Here is a 25951-nt window from a genome sequence, read left to right on the forward strand (position 1 = left end):
TTCCAAGAAGTGCAAAACCTCATCAGACATTCAGCCCCTGCTCTTATCCACTGTAACAGACGATCCACAAAACCACAGTGAACTCAGTGAGGCGACAGAGCAGCCACACTGTTGCGACTGCCATTCTCCAAATTCCAAGGTGAAGGGCGAATGACTCGACACAAATCTCACCCACTGGCTACATCTGTTTGTCGCAGACAAATAAGAAATACTGAAAACATCCAGCTATTTTCCAGCAGTTGTCCCAGTTGCTGTGGCATCTAACAATTAAGCAGTGCTCCTCCCATGGTAACATGACCCCAACTCCTCCCGTAGTCATGTGACCCAGGGTAAACTAGCTATGATGAAACTAGCAGGAATTTTTAGGCCAAATGGTGAATGTCAAGGGCAAGGGTACAGTCAATCAATATCTTCAGATAAAGCAAATTAGCCATTACCCTAAGTGATTAGACGAGGGACCAGTCCAGTCCACCATCAACGTTTGGTCTAATTTCCACATTAGGTCTAATTTGGGAACTTTCTTTCCAAAATGGCAGCTGGTTACCCATTGTAATACAGCCTTTTTTTTTGTAAATTGGCTCCAATTTCGAAGGTGACAAAATTACAGCAGCTGGAATGAATCAAATTAATTTAAGACTCTGTTTTAGCATTCAAATAAAGGTAAACGTGGATAATCTGCCACTAGCGACAGCTTTGGAATTTCCACTATTAAGGTCCAAACATCCACCCCCTTAAAAAAATGACCTGTTATTATTGTAATACTTTATGCTATCAGAACACGTAAAATAGTACTTTGGACCTGTAGATGGACAACCACAGTCAAGCTTTACAGACAGATCCCCTGGTAGTCATGTAACCCAGTGTTCCTCACTCCTGGTGTTGGGAGAGCCGCACGGCGTGCTGGTTTTTGTTTTCGCCTTAACATCAGCAACCAATTCAGGCCCAAGAAACCAGGTGAGGTAATTTACCGTGCAATTGACTGCTTTAATCGATCAATTAAAGTGCTGAGTCACAACAAAAGCCAGCACACCCTGCGGCTCTCCAGGACCAGGATTGAGGACCCTAGCAAACCCTCTGGTTCTCCAGGACCAGGAGTGAGGACCACTGATGTATTAATATCAGGCACAGATAAAGAGAAGATGCCTCCATCCAGATAATATTCACAGAATTGGTCCTCCTGACCATGGAACTTTACATAGTAAAACGTTTTTTTTCACCCCTGTTTTTTTACCGCCTTCTGATAAACTTCTAGCCTTGATATGGCCAAGTGGAAAAATCTGACCCCCACAGATATAGTTACTCCATCATACGACAGCATGTAATTGACAACTTCACCAACAACAGATATTAAATTCACGTTTGGGAATGCTGACTGCAAAATCAACACACACGGCTCACTGGTGAGTTGTGTCACATGGTACGACTGTTTTACACATATATACCGGACACAGAATTTTTAATTTTTTTTTGCTGTGTTGCAGCACCTACAAGACAGGACATTGAAACATCAGTTACTGGTAACAAAACGATCAAGCTCACACAACACACAGAAAAAAAACATGACCACATCATCAGAGAGACTGCTATTGGTCACCTGCTGGATGAAGGTGGCTAGAAACTTTGTGCTTTGGAAGAAACACTGACTTCTGAGGCATGGAGGAGTGCATAGGAGATACAAAGAACAGGAACGCACTCCCCCAAAATGCACCCGCACCTCCCCGGCCTGTCCCAACCCATCCCCAAGACACACACACACACACACACACACACACACACACACCTCCCCAGCCTGTCCAAACCCATTATCTCCCCATCCCCAAGACACACACACACACACACACACACACACACAGAACGCCTTCTTTGCTACAAAAACAATACAAGACCTCCAAGAAAGAAGATGGACACTAGAAATGAACCCCCAAATGAAAAAAATAAAAGATTTCTCTCTACAAGCAAATGGCATACTTTGCCATTTCATTTTGTTGCATACGTTTGTGGATATATACACAAGGTTTTCCATACAGGTCAGCCCCAGAGAGAAAGGAACGCAGAACCTTCGAACACTGAGCTCACGACTGAAAGAAATGTATGAATCATCACCTGTGTTCCTTTGGCTGTGCCAAAGTATTTAAGAGGAACAACTGGACTGCCTCTGCCTTGCGTTTACAAATTTCACTCCTGCCATCTTCTGCAGGGCACGGACCACTTACATTTAAGTATCCTTTAATAAATCCTTTCATCTAAATTATTATCTTGAATAACTACATTTTCTTCCTTCTCATCCGGGATGAGGTGATTCTAGCAAACGATGAACTGAATATTATCTCACAGTGCTGTGACAGATGATGGTCATTGAACAGGAAGAAATTGAATCCAACGTCTTTTCTGCTGGTTAAGACAGTGAAGGGCATCACTTTACTTACTTTGTGCTGTAAATCCCATCCATGCTTACAAACACATGTACGCGCGCACGCGCACACACACACACACACACACACACACATACACAAATAAAACCGACGTCAACAAAACAAAACAAAAAAATATATATGTATGAGAGGCCTGCCTCCCTTGGTCAGTCCTGTTCTGATTGGTCAGCAGGGATATCACAGAGCTCTGATAGACAGGGGCTGTGTGCAATGGGTGGGCAGAGGTGAGGATGGAGGAGGTGGGTCCTAGGAGGGGGGTTTACTGTAGCCGAACAGTCCCACAGGGAAGTACTTCACATGGGTAGGCCACTGAGCAGCAAGCTGGAAAAACTTTACATCATTCCAATCCACCCCGTCTATGGACACTGAGAGAGAGAGAGAGAGAGGGGGGGGGGGGGGGAGACAGAGGGAGAGAGAGAGAGAGAGAGAGAGAGAGAGAAAGGGGGGGAGACAGAGGGAGAGAGAGAGAGAGGGGGGGGAGACAGAGGGAGAGAGGGAGGGAGGGAAATATAGGGGGAGTGAGGGGTGTTCAGAGAAAGGGATAGAGGCAGAGAAAGAAATGGGAGAAAGAGAGGGAGGGAAGGAAGGAGAGAGAGAAATGGGGAGATAAAGTGAGGGAGAGTGTGGGAGAGGGAGGGGGGCAGGAAATACAAAAAAGGGGGAGAATGGGAGAGAGAGATGGAAGGAGGGGAAAGAGAGGGGGAGAGAAAGGGGGAGAAAGAGTGAACACAGGGTTAAAACAGAGACCAGGAATCCCCGTCTTCATAGATTGCCCTTTTCCCTGGTTAGTTTCCGTTAGGCTGTATCCTGGTCACCTGCTTCTGTATTTGCATTTATTAAGAAGCAAAGCTACCCCCCACGGCAGTGGGACTGAACTGTACATTACGGCTTTAAGGCCAACTGAAGTAGCGCTTTGCGCTCCCTTCTGGTTAACAAATCCAACAACAACTTCAGTGCCATTAAGTGCTATTGATTGGACACAAGGTCCAATAATCCTTGCAGCATAAGTATCACACTGCTGAAACCTTGCTGTATGATCCTGTCCGATGTGTTGGTGTGTTCCTGACCTGGTTTCAAGGAGCACCCTTCCACCTCTCACACTTCAAAAGCATGGCGTCAGCCATTTGAGTAAACATATTTCGAATGAATAAATATTAACCACACACACAAAGTCACACTAGAAGTCTCTCCCTGTCCCTTATCCTCCCCCATTCTCTCTTCCATCCAAATTCAATTAACTTCAGTTTGCTCTATTGACATGAATTACACACAGAGAATATCCTGGTTTATGCAATTTAATATTCTGCCAGGGTTTTTCGAAGGGCTGCACATTGTCCATTTTGTGTGTATTAGCGATTATGCACCAGTGTCCAAGACAATGAGTTGAGTTTAGAATTTTTGATAATTTGTATTATGCCCTCTCCTTCGACCCCTCTCTCTCTCCCTCTCTCACCTTTCAGGATGGTCTGCTGCTGCTTTGCGGAGCAGATGAGTCGGCTGATGCCCTCGATGACCTGGCTCTTAGAGTCCACATCCTTCTCCTTCAGCTTCTTCCCCAGGAATATGGTGGGCACTGCACACACAGACAGACACAGACCAGACCTGCGTCAAATTCCTAATAGTTTTGGACTCAAATACTTTTCAATGCTTTACTGAGCTTGTCTGGAGTATTGGAACCAAAAAAAAAAGGACCATCTTCTGGTCCTCTTAATTGGCTCAACTGCACCTGGCAAGATCAATCGAGCACAGATAGATATTTGAATCCAAAACAATGACGTATTTGACCCAGGCCAGAGCAACTTTTCTGGTAGAACTTCAAGTAGACTTGCAACCTCCAACCTGCTTTTGGCAGCTATGTATAAATGGTTATCCACTGATGAAAACATGTGGACACAAAGACCGTGGATGCCAACTGCTAATCTGTGGATTGCAGAATTGCGGTCCATGTTCAGACTTGATATGCAGTGGGTGCCTGGATGCCTTTGAGCTAGGGAGCACCCAGCTTTAAACAAGAACAAATTATTGGCTGCACCCCCCCTCAGCTGAAGGAGGACACTGCAGCGAAAAGTTAGTGCAGAGGAGGTAAAAGACCTGACAGCCCGGAGCACAGGGGCTGAATCAGCACTTACAGCCCCGAATATTCTCACTGTGTCTCCCCTGCCTGACCGGATCACAGCCTGATGGATCACGCTGATAGATCACGGTAATCAAACGACAAACTAAACACAAAACAAGTCACCTAAATTGTGTCTGGCAGGATGGCACTGTCGCCATCGTGATCTAAAGATGAGGAAATGTTGATCGCTTTTCTTCTTCATTGAGTTAATGGAGAGAAGGCGATGTGTCTATGTTGTGTGTATGTCTATTTTGTGTGAAAACGTTTTAGTTGTCTGAATCTTGGGTCTGCTTCTGTGAAACATGGTCGCACACCTCCTCTATGTCAAACTGTTGATCGCTTTTCTTCTTTACCGTCATTGCCTCGGGAAGAGCGGTCATCTGACAGACGGAGGGTTGCTGGTACGATCCCGCCCTGGGTGTGTCGAAGTGTCCCTCAGCAAGACACCTTAACCCCTAAATGCTCCTGGTGAGCTGGTTGGTGCCTTACATGGCAGCCAATCGACGTTAGTGCGTGAGTGTGTGTATGAATGAATGAGAAGCATCAATTGTACAGCGCTTCGGATAAAGGCGCTATAAACAAGCCAACCATTTACCATTACCGAGTTGTCATGGCGACGCGGCGATATTCGGCGTGAAACCCGGCCGCACGCCCGGCCTCCGTCAGCCCGGTGTGGTCCGAACCGCCCGCCCCCTGAGCTCACTCACCGCCCTTCTTGTTCTTCTCCTTGGTGACCACGGTCATGGCCATGGTGTTGCCCTGCGCCTGCAGCTCGCCGCCGCCCCCTCCTGGCAGCCGCGTGACCTGCAGCGAGCGGAAGGCGCTCTTCAGCGTGTTCTTGCAGGCCGCGTCGCGCCGCTCGCCCTCCCGCTTCCTCTCCGCCGGCGAGGCCAGCCAGTAGTCCACCTGCAGGCCGATGGCGTCCATCCCGGGGGACGCGCCGGGGCTGCTGCGGGGAAACAAGATGGACGCCGTCCGTCAGAGGAACAGTGTGAGGAATACAGTGAGCACCATACTTCACTGCACAGCGATAGATTCGCTGTTATGTTGGTTCTGTACTCTAGCACTGAGTTTGAAAGTAGCAGTTACAGGTAGCAGTTGAAATTGTACTTCCCTCTAGGGTCTTTCAGCGAACTTATCCCTGGTTATGGGTATGTACTTTGTTGTACGTCGCTCTGGATAAGAGCGTCTGCCAAATGCCAATAATGTAATGTAATGTAATGAAAGGATACAATGACAATGAGGTCGAGGTGCAGACCGTTAGCTTAAATTTGAGGGCATTTTCAACCAAGCTGACTCAGTCACCTCTGCCATTGCAGAGCTCCACACGCACCACTGAAACCTGATCCAAACACACAGGCTCTGGAGCCACACCCATCCCTCCCCAAACAGAAAACGTCCTGACCATGTCCAGAATCTTAGAAGAAGAAATACAGGCAGAGGACGGACTCAGCAAATGTGCAGGAAGACCAAGACTGCCAGTGCATCTTAGATATGACTATGACGTACCATTGATATGACTGTGGTTATTTTATAACATTTTAAAGGTAAAAATCCTACATGGTATGCCTTTAAATACTGCCAGTGGGAAAACCGTCCAATCAACAGTGTAGCAGAAAATGATTGACAGCTTTGCCTACCCCTGTCCAGCCAATACTGAGCTCATGGAGGGTGAGGAGGGCGGGGTGGCCACTTCTTTAGCCAACCCCGCCGGAGATCCGTGCGTGGGCGGGGACGTGGAGGGGACGGCCAAGTTGACAGCCACACCCTCTTCCGGGTCCACACCTATAGGTGGAGGGTGAGACAAGACAGGTTGCTATAGCAGCAGTGACAGTTTGTTACAGTAGTGACAGTTATAGGCACATGCAGAAAAAGGCCAATTGTGTATTAATCATGTTTAAATAAATCAATTGTGTATCTGGCTGGCTAAAGGCCTTTTAATTGGTGGGCTTAGTACCTTTTAGCGGTAAAAATTATTATCTGTGATTTTGCTATGGAACTGGAAACCCATGAGATTCAAACAGACATTTGTAGATATATTTGCAGATATCCAGCGCCCCTCCAGAATGTTTGGGACTACACATAAAATGGGGGCATGTAGTGCTGTAATTTGTACATAATGAAACCAAAATGCATATAAAATACCCTTTAATAAAAGGGAAGTATAGTCCCCTTACCCACATGTGAATAGTTTGACTACAAGACTAAATTGTGGAGAACAGAGCCAAATCAAGTACAATGTCTACATTATAGGCATTTTTGTTTGCATCCCAAACATTATGTAGTGCACTGTACATGTACAGTATGCGTAGATATATTTGTAGATGTATATGGATACAGTTTGAAATAAAACCCCATAAAAACAGAGTGCCTGTGAAAGTGTACAGGTCTCTAAACTCTGGCAGCACCAGGTGCTCATCTGAGATTCACCCACCTGCTGACGCAGGCCCGGGTTCGATAAACCCCACCTTCACCACCTGTGTGAGACAGAGAGAGACATGTCAGCCCAACGTGACATCACTGGTGTTCACGCTCTGCCCCAGGGGAAGGGTCTCTGGTCCTTTAGTAGCATTTCACCAAGGTATTACAAAGAGTATTTCACACTATTACAGTAAAGATCTTTGGTAGCGAGTAGCATTATAATAATATATATATATAATATATATATAATATATATATATAATAAATTATTTAATTGTACTTTTCTGGTAGAACCCTAAAAATACGATGCATTTGTTTTGTCCAGGGCATTTTAAATTTGGAAATATATAACCATGCAGTGCTTCAGACATGAGCAAGATAGAGGGTACATGCCTCTCAGTGACCCAGATTCAGCTGAGTGCTGATATTTACCTGGTATCTGGAGATCCTGACCTCCTTTTCCGTTACATAGTATACAGCAGGACTGAAGCAATTTAGCTTAAGTGCCTTGCCCAAGGTTACGACAGCAGGGTCTGACCTGGGACCTGACCTTTAGGCTACAAGCCCACTTCTCTACCCACCACACTACACTGCTGCTCTTAATGGACCTCTGTGGCACACGGAGCTTACCCCAATGAAAGGAATGAACTTCTGGTAGGAGTCCTCATCATGCCTAGAGGAGAGAAAGGAGGAAGAGGAGGAGGAATCGTTTGAGTGAAGTGCACTGTCAGCTCAGGGTGACTTCAGACCCACTGAGTCATTTCAGTCTCTAATAAAATTAGATAGCTGACAATGAGTAAAAAGACATGGTACTCTCATATACAATTATTCCCCTAATAAAAATAACCATAAAGATCCTCATGAACACCGCTTCAAAAGGTTTCAAACCACAGTACCCGGCAGCCACTCAGAACAGCAAGAGAAACAATTATCCCACTGAGCTCCAGACCAAGGTCCCCAGCTGAGGGAGGTAATCGTTCTCCTACCACTTTCCCAAGGGGTTACATCACACCCTGTATCTGATGGTTCACACGCTACCTCTCTGAGCTCCACGCTCTACTGCCACGTCTCTGAACTGCACAGGCATCCAGAGAAGTGTATCCACATTAAACAACCAAAAACAGGACCAATAAGTGATTTTCTTTTCTGCTTTTGCAAAAAAAAGACTGGCTGGCGGCACATGATTGGCTCCTCCAGGTCTGGACATGTTCGTGAGGCCGCCCTCCTCCACAGTTCCATAATGTTTGGGACAACACATCAAATGTGGGGGCACATATTAACTCCTGTGCGGTGTTTGAGAATATGCAGACTAACCCCTATGCAGTGTTTGTGAACGCACAGACTTTAACTCACGTGCGGTGTTTGAGAACGCACAGACTTTAACTCACGTGCGGTGTTTGAGGACGCACAGACTTTAACTCACGTGCGGTGTTTGAGAACGCACAGACTTTAACTCACGTGCGGTGTTTGCAGGTCAGCATGGCTTCAGCGATGGGCACCTGGTGGGTGAGCGTAGCCCCGCTGATGTACTGAGAGATCCGGCCCGCCACATCCAGGGCATCTGGAGAGAGAGGGAGGGAGAGGGAGAGGGAGGGAGGGGTTAGCCAATAGAGCTGTGTGCGGGTCAAACCAGGCGGCCGAGACCAGGCTTCTTTTCCGAAGCTCATTTCCCGGTCATGCCAAGAGGCAGTGCTCACTAGCGCCCTACTGTGCAGTCTCTGGCTCCAAACTGTACAAAATGGCGGTGTCGGTAAACTTGATTCCCCGGGCTAAAAACGCTTCTCACAAGCCCATAGATAGTGAGCACTAGCACTTGGTCCACATTTTCCTAGTCTCTGGGTCACATCACACACACAGTGCTAAAGCAGAGGATTGGACCGGTCGGCTCCCGACCCCAGGTGTGGCTGGGGACGGAGGTTACCTGACTGCGGGGGTTCGGTCCGGCTGAAGAGGTCCCTCCAGGTGCTGTCCAAGAAGGCTGCACTGTAGCGGTTGTCGAGAGTGCCCAAGTGCTTGGCCACTGGGTGAGAACCTGTACAAGCATCATGGTGTGGTCAGATTAAACAGGGCCCACTCTCCACACAACAGTTAAGTACTTTTCTTACAGAAATACCATTACTCTTAAAATGAGATGATGTCAAATTTCTAATGTCCATTTCAAAATGACTAACAGTGACACATCCTCCTCACCCAATGGCACCACCAGGAACCTCATGTGACCCAACCAATCAGATGTCTTGTTTGCCAGCTGGGTGACGAAGAACTGCAAAATGGCCCCCAGGTAGCTCTGCCCGCCCACTGCTGCCACCTTCACCGGCCGGGGCATTGACGAGTTACAGTTACAGCTGGAGGGAGAGAGAGAGAGAGAGAGAGGGAGGGGGAGAGAGAGGATGGGAGAGAGAGAGAGAGAGAAGGGGGGAGGCAGGGGGAGAGAGGATGGGAGAGAGAGAGAGGGGGGAGGGAGGGAGAGAGAGGATGAGAGAGGGGGGGGAGGGAACGACAAAGGGAGAGAGGGAGAGGCAGGAAGAGAGAGAGGGAGGGAAAGAGAGAGGGAGGGAGAGGCAGGGAGAGAGAGAGAGGCAGGAAGAGAGAGAGAGAGCGGGAAAGAGAGAGGGAGGGAGTGGCAGTGAGAGAGTGAGGTCAGTCTCATGACAGCACTGCAAGTACACTTCCAATTAGAATAAAGAATGAGAAAATACTCTTGTCTGGGTCAGTGCGACAATCACTAAAATACACAACAAAATGGATCACTATTGGCCCTTATAGAATACCCCGATAGAAAACATCCTGCTCGTTCGGGGAGAACTGCTCGCTCGGGGAGAAACTCACAACTTCTGGATGCGTGTGAGGATTGCGTTGAGCACCGTCTGAATCTCCGTCCCCGAGCAGGTGCACACAACCGGCTGCTTCTGGGCCTGCAGCAAATCCGCTACGTACTGCAGGAGGGTACACGCACACGCGCACACACACACACAGACCACGCACGCACGCACGCACGCACACACACACACACACACACACAGACCATGCACACACACAGACACACAGACACACACACACACACACACACACACACACAATTAAACGTCAACATTTCTATGAATGGTCCTTCATAGAAACGGTGTAACTCTTCATATGCACTACATAGCACCTAGTATTTGCTTGGGATCCAAGTACCTTTCTGCATGACAAAGCTTTCCTGGTGTATTAGAACAAATTAAATGCTCTGTGATTTCATTGGACGAATCCCACGACTGGGGGCCAATGACATGGTGTCAGGAGGGGGGTGGGCGTACCTGGCCCTGCCAGTCCGTGCCGTTGACCACGATGAGACATTCGGGGAGGGCGGAGTCAGCCAGAAGCACCTGGTTCAGCTGGTCGTACACCGCCTTCCGCATGACCTGTTACCAGGGAAACACACCGCAGGTGCACTCTGATTGGCTGCTTTTCTGTGACCACTCTAAACTCACTGGCCGGTTAAAGGAGCGCAGCGTTGATCACTCCAGTGCCACTCAGGAGAAGAACCCTCCAGGTCATCGTTCATCAGCCCCCCGTCCTCCCCGCCCCAGAGTAACCGATTCCCTATAAACCGTGACCGGAGTTTGATTTAAGAGAGGGGCTTCAACATCCCAACTCGTCCGGACCAATCCCAATAAATCTCTCCACGCTCGGTTCCAAGGCAAATTGAAAATGTTCCTGCTCAAGGATTACAACCGTTTACTCTTTATAAATGCTTTTTATTTTTTTATTTTTTTAACTTCATTTTACTTCTATTGTGCAGGCTCTTTTTACGACTGTACTGTATATTTCACCCAACTTTAATGAATATTTTTACCTTCATCTCATCTGGTTCATTATTCGTACATCTGAGAGAGCCTTTTAATCAAGCCTGCGACTCTATGTCCTTGAATTGAAAAGCACTGTGGCATGCACTGTACAAAAAGCGCTGTGTAAATAAAGTTACCACTATTTAAGCGTGGTTATGGTCCAGGAATTCGGAATGAGAATGTGTTGAGGGAACAGAATATATTTTTTAGTTGTTGGATCCATTGAGTGGTGGTGTTTAGGTTGTAGCTGCATGACTGAGATCAGATTGAAAGCAGTCGTCTCTGGAGTTTAGGCTGTAGCTATGTGTGACGGTGGTTGAGTTTAGGTTGTAGCTGTGTGTGACGGCGGTTGAGTTTAGGTTGTAGCTGTGTGTGAAGGCGGTTGAGTTTAGGTTGTAGCTGTGTGTGAAGGCGGTTGAGTTTAGGTTGTAGCTGTGTGTGAAGGCGGTTGAGTTTCGGTTGTAGCTGTGTGTGAAGGCGGTTGAGTTTAGGTTGTAGCTGTGTGTGAAGGCGGTTGAGTTTAGGTTGTAGCTGTGTGTGAAGGCGGTTGAGTTTAGGTTGTAGCAGTGTGTGAAGGCGGTTGAGTTTAGGTTGTAGCTGTGTGTGAAGGCGGTTGAGTTTAGGTTGTAGCTGTGTGTGAAGGCGGTTGAGTTTAGGTTGTAGCTGTGTGTGAAGGCGGTTGAGTTTAGGTTGTAGCTGTGTGTAAAGGCGGTTGAGTTTAGGTTGTAGCTGTGTGTGAAGGCGGTTGAGTTTAGGTTGTAGCTGTGTGTGAAGGCTGTAGCTGTGTGTGAAGGTGGTTGAGTTTAGGTTGTAGCTGTGTGTGAAGGCTGTAGCTGTGTGTGAAGGCGGTTGAGTTTAGGTTGTAGCTGTGTGTGAAGGCGCGGTCGTGGCGTGCCTTACCGGAGCGGACTGAGCGAGCTCGGGGGACTTCTCTCCGTCGGAGCTGTTGCCTCTCTCACTCTGAGGCTTGGAGAGCTGCCGCTCCTTCAGCGGGGTACTGCGCTTCTGCCGCGGGGTCTGCCCTCCATCCAGCCTGCCCCCGAGGACACACACACAGTTATACACACAGTTATTACACCAATACACACACACACTGATATACTCTATTATACACAGTTATTACACCAATACACACACACTGATATACACTATTATACACACACAGTTATTACACAAATACACCACACGGATATACACTATTATACACAGTTATCACACAAATACACCACACAGTTATACACTATTATACACACACAGTTATACACAAATACATCACAGTTATTCACAAAAATACACACAAATACACACACACATACACAGTTATACACTATAATACACACACACATACACAGTTATACACTATAATACACACAGTTATACACAAATACATCACAGTTATTCACAAAAATACACACAAATAGACACACACATACACAGTTATACACTATTATACACGCACAGTTATACACAAATACACCACACTGTTATACATAAATATACACACAAATGCGCACGCACATACACACACACACAGTTATACACAATTATACTCTATTACACACCATCATACATTATTATACACTATTATACACAGTTATACAAATGTACATATACACACAATTATACACACAAATACACAGTTGCACACAATTATACACAAATACACACTTGAACGTGTGTGTGCGAGCTCACCTGGGGGAGGGCTCTCTCTCTCTCTCACTCTTCTCTGTCTTCGGTGGGGGGCGGTGCTTCTCTGCAGACACAGTGATACAGGGCCCCACTTCCCCCAAAACATCCTCACCCAGCTCCTACACACCAGGGGAGAGAGGGTGGAGGGAGAGAGGGGCAGAGAGGGAGGAAGGGACGGAGACAGAGAGGGAGAGAGAGAGGGGGAGGGAGGGAGGAGGGAGAGAGTGATGGAGGGACAGAGAGGGAGGCAGTGAGAGAGAGAGAGGAGGGAATAGGATATGAAAGGTCTGATAATTAATATGACTTAGTGCAGTCTCACCACGGTGTCCTATCAACATGTATTTTAACAGTGTCAGTCTCAAGTTGTCAGTGTGTATCTAAACAGTACAGACTGTCAGTGCGTGTATTTACCAGAGTGTCCGTCTCTGACAGAGGGTCGTCCAGGTTGCGACTGCGCGAGTGCTTCATTCTGTCTGAGGGCGGCAGCTCCCCCTGCTGGACACAGAGGGGATAACGGGCACTGTAAAACAGCAGCTGTGCTGACGGTCGAGCAGCTCTTTCCCCCAGACCCCTCTCCTCCTCCCCTCCTCCTCTCCTCTCCTCTCCTCTCCTCCTCCCCTCCTCCTCTCCTCTCCTCCCCCCCTCCTCTCCTCTCCTCCCCCCCCCCCCCCCCCTCTGTAACACTTACAGGGCTGAAGGGGTCCCGGCTGCCTTTGCTGTTCAGGCTCCCGAACTCCGTCTGGGAGCTGGACTGGGACATGCCCTCAAAGAATGGCCTGGAGAGGGTCACACACACAGGCGCACACACAGGCGCACACACACACACACAGGCACACACACACACACAGGCGCACACACACACAGGCGCACACACACACAGGCGCACACACACACACACACACACACACACACAGGCACACAAACACAGGCACACATTTTAATACTTTTATTCATGTCCACATACCAAAGTAACGTCAAAAGACATACACAAAGCAAAAACACGGTACAGAATGATGTCATGGACACTTGTAGGTTCATTAGGGGTACAGGTAGCATAGCAGTGCCACCTCAAAATATGGCCAATACATATTATTGCTGACATAGGAACATACTCACACACTCACACACTCACACACTCACACACTCACACACTCACACACTCACACACTCACACACACACACACACACACACACACAAGATACAAATACACAGACACACAGGCCAAGAGAAGATAGAAAATGTAAGGCAATGCCATAGTAACGCCTACATCACTAAACAAGCCCAGTCTGACAGAGGAAAGGGCTGAGATGGTTTAGCGTGACGCTGCCTCAGGTCCGGCTGGGACAGAACTCCATTTCCCAGAAATCCTTTCAGTTTACAGGGACAGTCTCACACTTTATAAGATTCAGCTAAAGCAAATTGACATCTCTCCCTTTTCATTCAGGCCGTGCCAGTGCTATGCCAATGATGAGTTTGACACCTGTATCCCATTCCAGATCATATAGCCTGATTCTTCTGATTGACACTTTTCCCCAGATTGACACATTAAAGCAAAGAGAGGGTTGGAACGGTTGGAATGGATGTGGTGAGATGAAGGGAAAAAAGACAAACTCCAGCCAATTAGATCCAGCCAATCCCACCTGAAGTTTAAACACTGCGACTTTCTAATTTCTCCAGCAGAGGGCGCACAAGACGACCTTACACAATTCACACTTCCTTTGCCCTTAGTGGTAGGTAGGCTTATACAGCATCACATTTATATAAGGCATTTCTGTAAATCGGGGCGGCACGGATGGTGCAGTGGGTAGCACTGCCGCCTCACAGCAAGGAGGTCCTGGGTTCGAATCCCCGTCGGCCGGGGCCTCTCTGTGCGGAGTTTGCATGTTCTCCACGTGTATGTGTGGGTTTCCTCCGGGTACTCCGGTTTCCTCCCACAGTCCAAAGACATGCAGGTTAGGCTGATTGGAGAGTCTAAATTGCCCGTAGGTATGAGTGTGTGAGTGAATGGTGTGTGTGCCCTGAGATAGACTGGCGACCTGTCCAGGGTGTATTCCTGCCTTTCGCCCAATGTATGCTGGGATAGGCTCCAGCCCCCCTGCGACCCTGATCAGGATAAGCGGGTTCAGATAATGGATGGATGGATTTCTGTAAATCTTATTGTGGGTATAGGGGAGTGTATACTATGTACCACAGTGTGGGATTCTATGTTTCGGGACATCTTATTGTGTCTGTACACTGTATCGTGGGTGTAAGGAAGTACATACAGTATACCATACAAAGTTTAGTTAATACCGGAGTTTGGGTTTTGGAGTGGTATATGTGAGTATCCTGAGTTTGGGTTTGGAGGTGGTATACGTGGTATGTGTGACTGCATCTGAGTTTCGATTTAGGTGTGGTATATGTGACTGTACCTGAGTTTGGCTCTTTTAGCAAAGGGGCTTTGTCACAAAGCAGCTTTACATAGAAACCGGTCCCCAAGAGTACGCCTAGGGCAACAGTGACAATTAAAAACTCCCTGGCTCACAGGAAGAAACCTTGAGCAGAACCTGACTCAGTAGGGGAACCCGTCTGCCACTGGTTGACAGCAGTTGCAAATGGTCTTAAATATAAACAAATGAGTAAAACTACATAAATGTCCAATCCGAATTAAGTCCAAGCAGAGATGAGGTAGAGGGTAGGCAGGAACAACACGTGCCTGTACCCAACTTTGGGTTTGTGTGTGGTATATGTCAGTACCTGAGTTTGGGCTTGGGCGTGGTATATGTGGTATATGTGGTATAGTATGTGTCAGTACCTGAGTTTGGGCTTGGGCGTGGTATATGTGGTATAGTATGTGTCAGAACCTGAGTTTGGGCTTGGGCGTGGTATATGTGGTATAGTATGTGTCAGTACCCGAGTTTGGGCTTGGGCTTGGGCGTGGTATATGTGGTATATGTGGTGTAGTGTGTGTCAGTACCTGAGTTTGGGCTTGGGCGTGGTATATGTGGTATATGTGGTATATTGTGATTGTACCTGAGTTTGGGCTTGGGCGTGCTCAGGATGCTGTCGGTCTCCTCCATCTCAGGCCCGCTGTCGCTGGGGTTGTAGAGCTCCAGGCTGTCGTACAGGTCGTCCAGGTCCTCCTCCACCTCCTGGATCTGCTCCCGGGATACGTGCTCCAGCCCGAACCCCACCTGCAGCAGACGCACACGCGTGTTCATACTAAACACATATCACACGCATGTACATGCAAATCCGAGGTCACACGCATGTACATACTAATCACATATCACACGCATGTACATACTAATCACATATCTCACGTGTGTATGTACAAATCAGAGATCACAAACACACACAACAATATGAGCATTGACAAACCCATTAACATGCCAATCGATACCCTGGCCCAGCCCAGAGACATCAATATGGGCCCAACACAACAACACGCAGTTATTAACATACACACTGAAACGCACGGGCACACAAAACAACATATGCTTGAGACACACACCACATCAATCAAAATATGCCACAGACACCATATAAATCAAAATATGCTACACACACACACACACACACACACTATATGAAATAACATAAGCTACAGACATCAACATCCAGACATACGCGCACACACACACCACCACGAGCAGAAGGCACTGGATGGAATGACTCACCTCATCAGAAACCTTGAACCTCTTCAGCAAAGCCACAAATTTCTGCTTGATGTTGGGTTGCTGGATACGACAGGAGAGGAGAGGCAGTTAAGCCCAGGTCAGGTTGGTTAGACAGCTCAATTCAGTCACACCCTGAGATCCCTGAGTCCCTGAGATCCTTATGTTGTCATCCAATCACGCCTCTGTACGATGACTCTACCTGCTCTTATGTCAGGGACTCAAGGTGTAAAACATTTCAGCTGCACTAAATCCAGCACTAACAGAAGTGCTGTTTGTGGATGACTTACTGGAGAGACAGGTGCAGCCATGACCTTTAACTCAGGCCAATGTGTTCTGTGTACATGTTCATTACCACTGCTATGAAGAAACGTGCTCAAGCTCTGCATCTGGAACGTCATGTATTATGCATGTAAAATAACGCATAATAATGCTATAAGGTATGCATACCAATGCCTAGGTATATGTATTTTGTGGGTGTGTGTGTGGGTGTGGGCGTGCGTGTGGGTGTGTGTGTGTGTGTACTTATTTCGGAGCATGCTTTGTGTGTGTGAGAGAAAGAAGAAAAAGGAGGCGGAGCAATGCAGAGGAGAAAGAGGAAAGGTGGTAAATAAAGAGAGAGGGACAGCAGAGAGGGGTGTCTCACTGACTCGTGTGATGGCCGCGTTGGAGGGCAGTTTGCGCCGCGGTTTCTTCTTCCTCACTTCATCATCTTCATCAAACAGGTACTGCAGAGAGAGAGTAATACAAAATATACTCATCTGACAAAATACACATTATGCATGTCCTGTTCACGTGTCCTGTTCTGTCTGCTCTTCTCTCCTCCTGCCTCTTTCTGCTTAACCCCGCCCACCCCTCCCCCATTGGTCCCTCACCTGGCTGTGGGCGGGGTCGTCACTGCCCTCCTGCTCCGAAGAGTAACTCTCCTCCTCTTCCTCCGAGTAGTTATCAATGTCCGGGGAGCGATCTGCAGGAGAGAGAGAGAGAGAGAGAGAGAGAGAGAGAGAGAGAGGGAGGGAGGGAGGGAGGGAGGGAAGGGGAGAAGGGGAAGAGGGAGAGAGAGTGGGGGGGAAGAGGGAGAGGGAGAGGGGCAAAAAAAGAGGGAGGCAGAGGGCGAGAGAGAGTATGAGGGAGAAAGGGAAAGAGAGAGTGGGGAGAAGGGGAAGAGGGAGAAGGAGAGGGAGGCAGAGGGTGAGAGAGAATGGGAGAGAGAGGGGGAGGGAGAGGGAGGGAGAGAAAGAAAAGGGGACAAAGGTAGAGAAAGGGAGGATATGGGCAATATGGAAGAAGAAACAGGAAGAGAAAGTGATGACAGAGTGAAAGAGGGAGGAAAGAGGAGAGAGGAAAGAGAGAGAGAAAGGGAGTAGACGGACAGAGATATGAAGGGAAAGAAAGATCATGTGGAGAAAGAGACATTTAGGATAAGGGGTGGAAAGAAAGATGGGAAATGGAGGAGAGAGAATGAGGAAGGGAGGGGGGGGAGGGAGAGGGAGAGAGAGAGAGAGAGAGAGAGAGAGAGTAACACTGTGTCCAAGTAGACAGACTCAAAGCTAGGCCTTGCCAGCTGAGCGTGTGTCGATGTTACATCACCATCGACCCAGTTCGGGGCCCCCCTCACCCCGCTCACCGGACATCTTGGCCTTGGGGCCCTCGTGGTCGATGGGCTGGCTGGAGAGGGAGTACACACGCACCTCTGCCACCGGGACTGAGGCGTCCTTCACCTGGCTGTGGAGCCCCAGCACCTGGGCCCCCTCGCTAGGGTGTTGCATCACCTGGGGGCCACAAGAGGTTTAGACTCTGCTGTTTCACCTGGGGGACACAAGAGGTTAGACTCTGCTGTTTCACCTGGGGGCCACAAGAGGTTTAGACTCTGCTGTTTCACCTGGGGGCCACAAGAGGTTTAGACTGCTGTATCACCTGAGGGGACCCAAGAGGTTTAGACTCTGCTGCATCACCTGGGGGGCCACAAGAGCGTTAGACGCTGCTGCATCACCTGGGGGCCACAGAGCGTTAGACGCTGCTGCATCACCTGGGGGCCACAAGAGCGTTAGACGCTACTACATGACATGAGGGCCCTCGTCTTTATAGGGAACTAACAAAAAACATGAACTGAAACTACAGAGAACAGGAAATTATAGAAGCTCTCTCACTGAGTTCCTGTTTAAAATCTCCACTCTTCTTCATTGTTCCAGTTAAACAGGATAAACACACTGGAGTAGTGCATGATGGGACTGCTGTCTCTTGAGGCTAAACCTCCCTTTCTGAAGTGGCCTTGGCGCGTGGTTTTCTTGGTCATTGATTCGCATTAATGCATTTTGCCTTCATCTGAACACTTTGGCTTCAGAGCAAATCAATGACAGCCAAAGCACTCTCCTGGATACATCAGTCAACTTCCCCTACTAGAAGGGGAGAAGAGCCAGAATACCCACAGCGCATTGCTCCATTGTGTTCATAAGCAAAGGCCTCAGCCCTTTTGATGGCAAACAACAAAGTAACCCTTTCTGAACTTTGAAGCCCAGATGGGGGATTCCTGTTCCGAAGTACGAAGTACGAAACCTTCATTTCAGTAAATATACAACTGTACAATTACATATTATGTGAAAACCATAGAAACCGCCAACGCGTCTTCGGTTGCCATCACACCAGACGCACTTTGTAGGTGTGAAAATGTGAGCCGCTCTACCCATCTCGAATCTATGAAGCCCACTCTGTCAGAAGAGCCAGAGGCGTCTTTTCTGCTGCTGCTAGGCAACCGCACACCGCTCCTGTCAATCACTCGGCTGATGTTTTTTTCATAAATGTTTTATTTTCTAAACTGGATAACAGGAGACGAAAGGTGCCTTTTTGAAAGGCGTTTTCTTTTTTTTCTTGCAGCGCGCAAAAATAGGATCATTTTCGGCCTCCGCACACACCTAAAAAACAGCGAGGCGCTCAAAACACGTAAACCCGAGGTGCCTGCTACCCAAAAGCAGCGCAGAAAACACTTGGGAGAACTCGGGAGAACGGCTCTCGCAGGCTGCTAAACACGTCCGGTGTGACCGCAGCGTTAGACAGTGCCGGCAGTGTGATGACGCCTCGTTAGCTGAGCGGCCGATCGGATCGCACCTCCGCCATGTTGATGAGCCCAGGGCGAGTGTCTTGTACCCCAGGATGGTGCGGTTCTTGTACCTCTTCCTGCGCTGCAGCATGATCTGGAGCCGGTTGGCGTCTCTCTTCAGGAAATGGGGGTACTGTGGGGAGGAAGGGGACAGGGTTCAGCAGGCTCAAACTGAATGAGCCACGGCAGAGATGTCAAAACCTTTCAACCACGGCCAAGTAAGGCCCCGAGAACACAAAGCCAAACAATGACTTCAATTAATCATGCTGGAAAACAGCAGATGTTTCTGCGGCCCTCCAGGACTGGAGTTCCACACCGCTGAACTACATCATCTCCTTTGGCGATAGCCCTGCCCCCATTTTGTGAACGCTCCTCCCAAACAGTGATAACCCCCCTCCCCCATTATAGTAATAATAAATACCCAAAGCGACATACAGTTGATTAATCTAAGCAGGGGATAATACCCCCCTGGAGCAATGCGGGGTTAAGGGCCATGCTCAAGGGCCCAACAGCAGTGCGGATCTTATTGTTGGCTACACCTGGGCTTGAACCACCAACCTTCTGGTTCATGTAGCTAGTCTAGTCATGTAGCTTAGCCAGTAGGCTACAGGCTGGCCCAGGGTGGATCCCTCCCCCTCTGTGTGAACTCACCTGCAGGGAGAAGGTGAGCTGCAAGTCCGTCTCTGTCAGTCCAGCTGAGGAGAGCAGGATCTCATTGGAGCGCAGGATACGCTTGGACCCCTGAGAGAGAGAGGGAGAGAGTGGGAGGGGGAGAGAGAGAGAGAGAGAGAGAGAGGGAGAGGGGAGAGAGACAGAGAGAAGGGAGGGAGGGGAGAGAGGGGGGAGAGAGGGGGAGAGAGAGAGAGAGAGAGAGGGACAGAGAGAGAGGGGAGAGAGTGGGAGGGGGAGAGAGAGAGAGAGAGAGAGAGAGAGAGACAGAGAGAGAAGGGAGGGGGAGGGAGGGGAGAGAGGGGGGAGAGAGAGAGAGAGAGAGAGAGGAGAGGGGAGAGAGACAGAGAGAGAAGGGAGGGAGGGGACATAGGGGGGAGAGAGAGGGACAGAGAGAGAGGGGAGAGAGAGGGGAGAGGGGACATAGGGAGGGGGCCAAAGAGAGGTGGGGGTGAGAGAAAACAAAATGGTGAGAGAAAGAAACAAAGAGGGGGAGAGGAAGAGGTAGAAGGATAACAGCAGTAAGGAAAACAAGGAGACAGTGGAAAACAGAAGTGTGGATGGCAAGGTGTGGAAGGGGGATGAGAGGAAGACGCCACATCGACACTCCTCTTCTTCCTCCTCCTCCTCATCATCAAACATGACCCCCCAGGTGACCCGGGTGGGTCAGAGAGAGTAAACTCACCTGGAGCTTCACAGCGATGACCACTGAGGTCAGGTCTCTGTCCAACTCCTTCAACATCACCAGCTTCTTCAGAGTCAGGTTAAAGAGCCTGGATACGGGAGGGAGAATAGGAGAGGGGGAGAGGGGGGGAGGGGGAGAGAGAGAGAGGGGGAGGGGGAGAGAGAGAGAGGGGGGAGGGGGAGAGAGGGGGGGGAGGGGGAGAGAGAGGGGGGGGGGGTGGGGGAGAGGAAAGAATCAGCTTCAATACTTTGAAACAAGTTACAATCCATAAACTACATTACAGCATTGGTTTGTCTTGTGACATAATTTTCACAGAAACACGTTGGAGGAAAAGGGGGTTCTATAAGCTATGGAATCATGGCCTGTCGCTCTGCTGGTGTGTGAAAGGACGCTGATTGGAGGAAAACTGACAGACATTTGAACAAAATGCACGCCCACTGGTACACGATGACATCAAATCGTTTTCCAGGAAGTGGACGGAAAAACCTTTGCTGTGGAAATACACAAGTATTACCATTTTTAAAAATTTGGGAGAAAATATACATGTTTGTATGGTTATGAAGAATGGACTAATGGTTCATTTTGATTTCAGTGTGTCTTTCAGTAAAGATTTGTGCTTTATGGGCTGGGACCCCGAAGGTTGGTGGTACAAGCCCTAGTGTAGCCATAAGAAGATCTGCACAGCTGTTTGACACTCAAGCAAGGCCTTTAACCCCGCACTACTTCCCCAGGCACTCCACTGCTCCTAAGTATCTCAGATGGGTCAAATGCAGAGGACACACTACCCCACAGGGTTCATTAAAGCGTATCTTCTGCTTCTCGTTTGGACTAGATGAGGGCTAGTTATGCCTGATGGATTTTCAGCACTGTCCCACTTCTTGGACTTTTTCATTATAATTATTGATCACCAATGTTGGGCTGAACATGTCCGATTCCCACCCTCATTGGAAAATGTTCAATTTGCCGCGAGTTGCAACTGGAGCCGCTTTCTTGCACAATCCCCCACTGCTGATTCGTGAGAGCGTAGCAGTCGGCCTGTCTCTTCAGAAATGCGTGCTGCGGGCAGCCATGCCACAGCCACAGTCCCACCCATCTAAATCATTTAACACTGCACTTAAGCGTCAGCAAAAAGCATTACACATTTAGCAACAATCTAATCAGGAAGCAATCTCTATTTATAGCCCAGGTCATGTGACACAACACACAAACTAGATGCGGCGTTTAGCCAACACATTCCACACAATGATGAGAAGCAGAAAACACACACGCACACACACACACACACACACACACACACACACAAGAGCCAATAAAACGGAATCGTAACCCGAACTCGATCTCGAGCTCAAGCGGTTTACGGGGCTCTATTTTTAAAATAATGCGACTGCTCTCACAGAGTAAGTCTGTCGGGAATCGGGACCCTGGTCGTAAAACACGTTCTCACTCCCGTCCTGTGACCGTCAGTGTCCGTATATCACGGGGATTTGTGGACACGAGCGAGCGCGGTCATTCGTTAAGAGCCGTGTGACCGAACTCACGCCCACAGATAACGGGCGGGGGAATATTAGACCCCCGTCGTAAATCTCTGACATGTCATGTCAGGTATCTCTGTCCCTTCACGGTTTCCGCGCCGACCAGTGGGTGTGCCGGGAAAAGCGGTAACGGATCGCCTGGTTTTAATGTGCGTCCAGGACAGCGGAGCTGCCAATCAATCAATGTCACAGAGACGTCACTGCCACCCCTGTCCTTCAGAACGCCTTTACACATACACACGCGCAGACATGCACACAGACACACACACACACACACTCATGCGCACACACTCACACACACACACACACACACACTCATGCGCATACACACTCACACTCACACTCACACTCACACTCACACTCACACTCACACTCACACTCACACTCACACTCACACTCACACACACTCACACTCACACACACACACACACACACACACTCACACTCACACTCACACTCACACTCACACTCACACTCACACTCACACTCACACTCACACTCACACACACACACACACACACACACACTCACACTCACACACACTCACACACACACACTCACACACACACACTCACACACACACACACACACTCACACTCACACACACACACACACACACTCACACTCACACACACACACTCACACACACACACTCACACACACACACACACACTCACACACTCATGCGCATACACTCTCACACACACACACACGCACACTCATGCGCATACACTCTCTCTCACACACACACACACACACACACACACACACACACACTCAGAGGAAACACAGATGGGTAGAACATACAATCATTCGGGAACATAACTTCACACATATACACCCAGATATGTATAACACACACACCCACTAGACACAAACACTATCACTCACATGCACGCAGTCAGAAACTCGCACATGTTGTACAAGCACACACACAAACACACAAATCGAATACTCTCCTCGTTGCAAAACGCAGAGAGCAAGTCAATGCAATCCTAAAAGGGGACTGTGCTCAGGAACACCATTGTGCTCAAAGGCAGCCAACCCAACACAAACAACGGTAGTTACCACTCTGAGAACCAGGCTGACACAATGAGTTTCAGCCACAGGGCTGTTCCTCCAGCCAGAAATCCCCACTTATCTCTCAACCCTATCGCTCTCCTGCCAGCATTCAACAGGAGTCACAGATTAGAGCTCACTCTCGCAAATACGGAGCGTGATTCATTGCAGTGAATTGTGACAGAGGGGAAGAATACCCTGGTGGGATATTTTTATTATTTCATTGTGAAAGCGGCGGCGTTGGCTCTCCTCTCTGACTGAGCCTGTAGGGGTTGTGCCATTAGACGGAGAGGGAGAGGGAGAGAGACAGAGAGAGAGCAGAAATCCCAACAGCCCTTAGGGGAAAGTCATCTCTGACACACTCACCCCTCTCCTCCCCCACCACCACCCCCCCCCCCATCCTTCACACCCCACCCCACCCTCCTCCTCCTCTCTCAAGGTCGACTCCTTGCTGACAAGCCTCAACATTCCACATTCAAGGTGCCAACCTGGGGGTGGTGCATGGCTGGCTTCCTGCCTTGGGACTACACTTTCACCCTGTCGGGAATTACTGCACTTCCATTGCTGATATCTGCACGTGTGTTTGCACTGTGAGTCTCTGAGGATAAGAGAGTCCATTAAATGCAAGGGAGTGTGTATGTATGTGTGTGTGTGTGTGTGTGTGTGTGTGTGGAGGGGTGCCTGTGTGTGTGTGTGTCTGTGTGCCATGATGATGCCTTACAAAAGACTAATTACATCAAATGTGCAATGGCTGTGCCTTTGTGTATGTGTGTGTGTGCGTGTGTGTATGCCAAGCTCCTCTCAGGTATACGCATCAGCCTCTTGTGCAGAAGCATCAAAAGGCAACAGGAGACATTTAACATTTTTACAGCCAATTTCCCCTAGCTAACAGTGAGGCTATGATGTAGATGTTTTTTCAATAATCATAAAAATATAATTAACTATGAAAATTTAGGGAAGTGAGCTCGTAAGGCAGACGCTGCAGAGCTGTGGTGCATGGCCGTGCCAGTAAATGGTTAAGTACTTAACCTGAACTGCTTCAGTAAAATATCCAGCGATATAATAGGGCGGCCTGTAGCGTAGTGGTTAAGGTAAATGACTGGGACACACAAGGTCGGTGGTTCTAATCCCGGTGTAGCCACTATAAGATCCGCACAGCCGTTGGGCCCTTGAGCAAGGCCCTCAACCCTGCATTGCTCCAGGGGAGGATTGTCTCCTGCTTAGTCTAATCAACTGTACGTCGCTCTGGGTAAGAGTGTCTGCCAAATGCCAGTAAAGTATAAGTTGGACTGTAGTATTCTTGGTGCTAACCAATGTTAGCTTTTTATGTTAGCAATCCATTTGGAACCAGCATGGTAGCATGCACTCTGGTTGTTGAATTGAAAAATATGTTTTTCTGATAAATCAGTCCGGTGTGTAAAAGAGGAAGTGAACCCATGACAAATGTCAGACAGACTACTTAGCATCCACTTGCCGCAAGAGCCTTTGACTTCAGCCTGCCCACAAACCCACAAGCGATCTCTCTTCGATTACTTTCTGAGCTTGTTTGTGTGGTCTGCCTTGAAGCAGGGCTTCAGATACACTGCTGATCTGACACACACAAGGACCTGGAGGGCTGCTAGGTCCGCTGGTTTTTAGTGTTCCTGTGTTTACGAGGTTCATTTAGGTCAACGTGTGGCTAGACAGTGCTTCATTTAGGTCCCTGATCGGCTAAGGAGTCCACACACCTTGTTTGAGACCCCTAGTTTGTGTCAGCACAAAAAATAATGAACATGATTGAGCAAAGCTGAGCAGGAAATCTGCTCAGCAACCATCTGGCTAGCTAGCTGATCAGGCGAAGTGACTGGCTAAGCCTCATCTGACCAAGACAGCCATTCAACTGAAACTATCAATTTGCTACAGATATTTGTCAGTAACGCTACTGTCAGTCATTTTCTTCCCGGACACGGGCAGTTGAGTTGAGGGGCTCCCTCCATGGCAACCTTATAGCAGAGAGCTAAAAACGTGCTAGCAGTAATAACAACATAACATAAGGATTAGAACAGGCCATTCAGCCCAGCAATGCTCACCATTTACTAAAGTGCACCCAGCGCTGAGTTTACCGAAAAACTTTCTAGCACCGCATTAAGCCTGGTCGTGAAAACCCCCAGTGTTTCTGCTTCCACTACATGTCCTGGCAAACTATTCCACACAGTGACCACTCTCTGTGTGTGAAAAAATACTTCACGTCTGTATGAAACGTATCTTTTGTCAATTTATGTACCATTTATATTCCATTTATGTACCAAAAACCTGTACGCAAATAGGGTTACTGCCCTCAACTTCGGGTCTTCGTGGAGGGGGCCACCCCTGCCTCTGCCTCACACAGAGCCGGCTTTCAGGCCCTAGATGAGGCAACAGTGAGACGGACAGAGGGATTAACAACCCTTCATAGTCCTGCCAACAGCCTTACACCACTATGGCAGCTCAGGCCAGCGAGGTCCTGCCCAAATGCCCTCTCTCCCCTCACCACTTAATCATGACATCGATCCAGAGAGTTAAGACCCATGCAGGTCTAAAGGGCCAAAGCTATCCCACACCCTGGCCAGGCTCCACCAATAGGAATTGGCTCCTGCATTGTGGTCTGCTGCCGGTGCCGACCATCTGACATTTGTCGCATGTCTTCCTCTCTCTCTCGCTCCCATTCCTCCTGTCTCTCTATACTATACTGTCCAATAAAGCTGAAAAAGGCCTAAAAAATATCTTAAAAATAAAAATAAATTAAATT

General features: G+C 48.5%; 1 protein-coding gene across 1 annotated transcript in view; it reads right to left on the bottom strand.

Annotated features, from left to right (window-relative positions):
- Positions 1 to 2373: 2373 nt before the first annotated feature.
- LOC133124259 (phosphofurin acidic cluster sorting protein 1) overlaps positions 2374 to 25951 on the bottom strand; it is a 36060-nt gene continuing 12482 nt past the window's right edge. The window contains 24 exon segments of the mRNA XM_061235291.1: positions 2374 to 2797; positions 3886 to 4005; positions 5256 to 5497; positions 6189 to 6333; positions 6983 to 7025; positions 7600 to 7642; positions 8428 to 8530; positions 8891 to 9001; positions 9160 to 9314; positions 9799 to 9905; positions 10266 to 10370; positions 11697 to 11829; positions 12489 to 12604; positions 12897 to 12980; positions 13174 to 13261; positions 15499 to 15659; positions 16146 to 16205; positions 16793 to 16870; positions 17018 to 17109; positions 17770 to 17914; positions 19248 to 19264; positions 19267 to 19372; positions 19891 to 19980; positions 20594 to 20681. Of these exon segments, the coding sequence (XP_061091275.1) occupies positions 2679 to 2797; positions 3886 to 4005; positions 5256 to 5497; positions 6189 to 6333; positions 6983 to 7025; positions 7600 to 7642; positions 8428 to 8530; positions 8891 to 9001; positions 9160 to 9314; positions 9799 to 9905; positions 10266 to 10370; positions 11697 to 11829; positions 12489 to 12604; positions 12897 to 12980; positions 13174 to 13261; positions 15499 to 15659; positions 16146 to 16205; positions 16793 to 16870; positions 17018 to 17109; positions 17770 to 17914; positions 19248 to 19264; positions 19267 to 19372; positions 19891 to 19980; positions 20594 to 20681 (2551 nt within the window). The 3' untranslated portion in view covers positions 2374 to 2678.

Source organism: Conger conger, chromosome 3 (assembly GCF_963514075.1).
Source record: "Conger conger chromosome 3, fConCon1.1, whole genome shotgun sequence".
Taxonomy (NCBI): Eukaryota; Metazoa; Chordata; class Actinopteri; order Anguilliformes; family Congridae; genus Conger; species Conger conger.